Source organism: Centropristis striata, chromosome 2, assembly GCF_030273125.1.
Source record: "Centropristis striata isolate RG_2023a ecotype Rhode Island chromosome 2, C.striata_1.0, whole genome shotgun sequence".
In the NCBI taxonomy this organism is placed as follows: Eukaryota; Metazoa; Chordata; class Actinopteri; order Perciformes; family Serranidae; genus Centropristis; species Centropristis striata.
Genome location: NC_081518.1, coordinates 2626997 through 2631996, shown reverse-complemented (window position 1 = coordinate 2631996; position 5000 = coordinate 2626997). Strand labels below are relative to the sequence as shown.

Here is a 5000-nt window from a genome sequence, read left to right as displayed (position 1 = left end):
TTTTGTCATTTTGCGTTTGTTTTGGTCATATTTTTCATCTATTTAACAACCTTATTTGCAACCTAACCTGAGCTGCTAAAAGCAGAAAAATAATTTGCTTTTTCTTCTCCTTCAGCTCTGATTCAGAAAGGCTTTTAGAAACATTATGCAATCCTCTCTTTCTCACACCGTTCTGTCCACATTTTGCACCACAGTGAGATGAAACTGATGCAGGAGCTGGAGGTGTGAACAGAGAAACCCTTTACCCTCTCAGGAGGACGGCCTCACCTCCGACTCCGACTCATTACTCACTGCTACAACACCGTGAATGAGCTTTCAGTTATTCTGGGAAGAGTCGGGATGAGACGGCTCGGCTATTTCTCGCTACAGTGTGACTGTGAAAGGATACAAAGATGTAGTCATCCATGTATCTCTTCTTGAGGTTGTCGACGATGGCGTCCTCGTTGATCTTGCTGAGCAGCACCATGTCGTCCACGCCGCTGTGTTTGACATTGTGGCTCTGCCAGTGGTACCGGTAGTGGCCCCGGCTCCCCTGAAACAAAAACACACAATGCACGATTGTTAGTTCGCTCAGAAAGACACAATGAAGCTGCGTGGACGCATCCAGAGTCTGACGTCAAGGTGACACACACGCACTGCTGCAGGAATCAACTGAGGCTTTACAGCACACTCATAATGCACTTTTTTTTTTAAAAACTGTTGTTTTTACGGTAAAAAACCAGCAGCTGTTGTTGCCAGAACTTTACCGTAATAAATACGGTGCAACTTTTTCTAATATTACGGTAAAATGATATTAACACTGTTGTTTTCACGTTTATGATTGCCATTTTATTCCATATTTTACCATAAAAAATAAAAAGTTTTTCCATCAAAAGAAACGCTGTTCTGCCATATAATTGACAAGAAAATACTTTATAAATGCTGCATGAATTCAAGATTTTACCATTAAATATTACAGTATATTTGTGTTATAGATATGGTGTTTAGTACATTTAATAGTGAGAAAAGGTATAATTACAAAAAATAAATGCAAAAATTACAGTGATGGCTTGTATATATATTACAGTATATGTTTTGTTAAAAACATGGTGCCAGTGTATTTTACAGTGGATTAATGTTTGTTTGTTTTTTTCAAAATAAACTGTAAAAAATACTGTTTTGGCTAATATATACATTTGCGGTGTTTTATTGTTACTGAAACTGATTTAACTCATTTATCATTTTACAGACTTTTACTGTCATGGTTTAGCACTTTTTCACCATATAATCTACAGACATTTTTTACAGTGTACCCACCAACATGGAGCTGGTTCTGTTCCAGTTTGTACAAATTTTTAAGCATTTCAACTAAAAATAAGTGGTTTGGAAAAGGGATATTAACAATGTGAACCGCCTTAAAGTGACTAAAATCTAGTACTTATTAATCATTATCATTGTGAGTTTAACTATTAACCGACAATAGCAATCTCAACCAAATCTCACCATCCTGCAAACCGGATTGAAATGTATGTTTTCTTTAAAAGGTAGCCACAAACACACCATTTGTCATAGAAAGTACATTAAAAACAGGCATTATTGTCAAATTTTTTATTTTCCATCAGTCCTTGAACGGATCATAGGCTACGAAAGTTAGAAAAAGGTTTCCAAATCAAAGCTTAAAATTGTGATTCTTTAAAAAACACATACACACTCTACATGTCTCATTTAAAACATTGGGAAAAACCGTCTAGAAAAACTAATCCTACTAATCCTAATCCTGTTAAAAACAGTAATTCTGCTCCTCAGCGACACTGTGACACCATGATTTATTCTCCTGAGACCAACGGTCACGTGACAAATATTCACTGAGAATCAGATAGAACTGCAGGCTGTTTACACAGAGCTGAGAGGAGAGGACAGGCCGGAGGGTAGAGGTTGGTCAACTAGTCAAAACGTTGCTTCGACCACAGCATCCTGCATGAAAGGCAGCATCACCAAACCTCTGCAGATGATCCGTCTGGTCTTCAACCAGCCCAGGAGAACACATGTCACTCCTCATCTCTCTCTCTGGCTCCTGGTCTCAGCAGCATCACATTAAAGCCTTATCTTTGTCTACAGCAGCTATTCTCAACCTTGGGGTTGGGACCCCAATTGAGGTCGTGAGATGATTTCTGGGGGTCGCCAAATCATTTTGGAAGTCAGCTCTGTCTCCACTGTGTTAATGTGTTTGTCTTTTTGGTCACTTAATGTCTTTTTTTGGTCATTTTGTGTGTTTTTTGGTCAATTTGTGTGTTTTTTGGTCCTTTTGTGTCTTTTTTTAGATCATTTTATGGTCAATTTGTGTCTTTTTTGTTTCCTTTCTTTGGTCATTTTGTGTCTTTTTAGTCATTTTGCGTCGTTTTGGTGATTTTGTTTCCTTTTTTTGGTCATTTTGTTTCTTTTTTGGGTGATCTGAACTGTGCGTGTGAGATTGTGTTCAGTGAGCGGGGGTCGCGGACAACATGCATGTTAAATTGGGGGTAGCGACTCAAAAAGGTTGAGAACTACTGGTCTACAGAATAGCAACAGGCACAGCTCCTGCTGATCTGACCTCCTTTGTTCAGGTCCACTAACCCTCCCGTCCACTACGCTCCTCCAGTGAAGAAGAAGCAGAACTATCTGAGAGGAACAGGCTATCAGCAGCTGAGGTAATGTGGTTTAATCAGACAAAATAAGGTAAATAATCAGAGCAACAAAAGAGTCAAAGCTGCACATTCTCTGCTCCCAGCAGCATGATGAGCTGTGTTTACTCTGAAACAGTGCACGCTCAGATTCCCAGAAGTGCTGCGTGTTATTTGTCCGAGTGTTAAAGATGCTCTGACCAACTTTTATCCACATCCTAACAGTCTGGTTTCTGCCTCGCTACATTCCTGTTTTTGTTTTAGCGGAGAGTCTCAGAGCGCTGAGGTCATCCATCATGTGCTATGAGTCAGAGTTGTCTGGCTACTGTGGACGAGGGTCACAATGTGCTGCGAGCTGTGAGTCTCTTTCTCCTGGACGGAGAACCGCTCAGAACCACAGAGAACATCCAGAACATTAGTCAACACACCAGTTAACTCTTCACTTCCTCCCTCTGCACTGAGGAAGTGAAGGGAGAGGAGAGGAAGAGTAGGGCTGGGCGATTCATCCATATAAAAGATATATTGATATATTTTTAAATGGGATATGGAATAAGACCATATCACATGTATCTATATAGTTCAATTTTTTTTCTTTCTTTATATATACAGTCATGGAAAAAAAATTCAATTTCTTGTTCATTTTAATGTCTGGTACAACTAAAGGTACATTTGTTTGGACAACTATAATGATAACAACAAAAATAGCTGATAAGAGTTTAATTTAAGAGCTGATATCTAGACATTTAACATGGTTTTCTTGATCATAACCAAAGTCATTATCAATAAAACCATGTTAAATGTCTAGATATCAGCTCTTAAATTAAACTCTTATCAGCTATGTTTGTTGTTATCATTATATTTGTCCAAACAAATGTACCTTTAGTTGTACCAGGCATTAAAATGAGCAAGAAATTGAAGAAAACAATGGTCTAATATTTTTTTTCCATGACTGTAAATGCTATATATCTATTTCGGAAAAAGATTGGCCTACTTTATTTCATAGGCTATTTTTATTTAAGATATTTTTTTATTCAAATGTGCTCTTTATGGAGCTCTGATTTTAAAAACATTTCTCCTTTTGTCATACAGTATTTATGTTCACTTAAATAAACGGTTTCAATAAAACTACTTGTGACATGTCATATTTGACTTTGACTGAACATTTGCTCTCACTTTGAGATAAAAATATCTATCTATCTATCTATCTCTCTCTCTACATATATATATATATATATATATATATATATATATATATATATATATATATATATATATATATATATATATATATATATATATATATAAGGATATGACTCTTGGTCCATATCGCCCAGCCCTAGGAAGGAGCAGATCTAAACAACATTTGGTATAATTTATGTATGCATGTGCAAGATAAAACCACTAAATCTGAGGGAAATGATCTTGCTGCATGGACAGATCATTTAACTTGACAAGATTTCTTAAATTAAGATTATTAAATCTAGAAATAAGCATGTTGAACGCTTAAAATAAGAAAAGAAATTTAGACACACCCTTTTTACAGTGCACTAATTTTAAATAGTTCAAAGGAAACAATCACTCTACAAACACCAGAACTGTGAGTAAAGCAGCTATAAATACAGTGATCTGAAGTAGATGAAACACAAATTAAAGCCTGATCCACAAAGTAACACCACAATACAAGATAACCCAGTGGAAAGTCCTTTTGCATTTAGTAATTAACTCTTAACTAGTGAGCCAACGAGGAGGGCCAGCAGGCTTTTAATACCCTCCAGGGTGACTTTATTCTTTACAAGAGCAGAATTAAAACCACTTTACAGACCGGCTCCTAGCATGGGAGATGACGAGGAATGTTTACGGCTGTTTTTAACCCTCAGTCAGCGCCTCAGGAGGGAAACAGCAAATTATAGCTTGATTAATTCTCCAGATCACACCCACTAACATGTTTCAGTGGTGTGGAGGGAGATGCTGACTTCCTCTGCAGTAATGACAGGATGATGTCACTCTCAGGGACAAAAGCTACTCTGACAAAGAGTGAAAGGAGAAGGAAGGACACCTGATATCATGTTGTGAAGACAACAAAAGAGACACATAACGAGAGCTGGAAACTTTCTCCACACTGCAAAAACCAACTGACAAAAACAAGAAATAAATAACTAGAATTAAGCAAAAACATGCTAGAAACAAGTTAAATTATCTGCCAGTGCAGTAAGTAAATGTTTCTTTGTAAGAATGCTTTAAATAAGTAAAAATATCTACTGCATTGGCACTGGAAAAACCAATGATAGCTTGAAATAAATACAAATATACTTATTTTTGAGAAATGCATAATTAGCCATGCTGCTTTGTTTATGATCAGCT

At 36.9% G+C, this 5000-nt stretch overlaps 1 protein-coding gene across 2 annotated transcripts in view; it reads right to left on the bottom strand.

The window, feature by feature from the left end:
• Positions 1-5000, bottom strand: part of myo1ea (myosin IEa) — a 95868-nt gene that overhangs the window by 64700 nt on the left and 26168 nt on the right. For both annotated transcript variants that reach the window (XM_059359023.1, XM_059359032.1), the window contains exon 2: positions 389-532. In XM_059359023.1, the coding sequence (XP_059215006.1) occupies positions 389-532 (144 nt within the window). The remainder of the gene's footprint in view (positions 1-388; positions 533-5000) is intronic.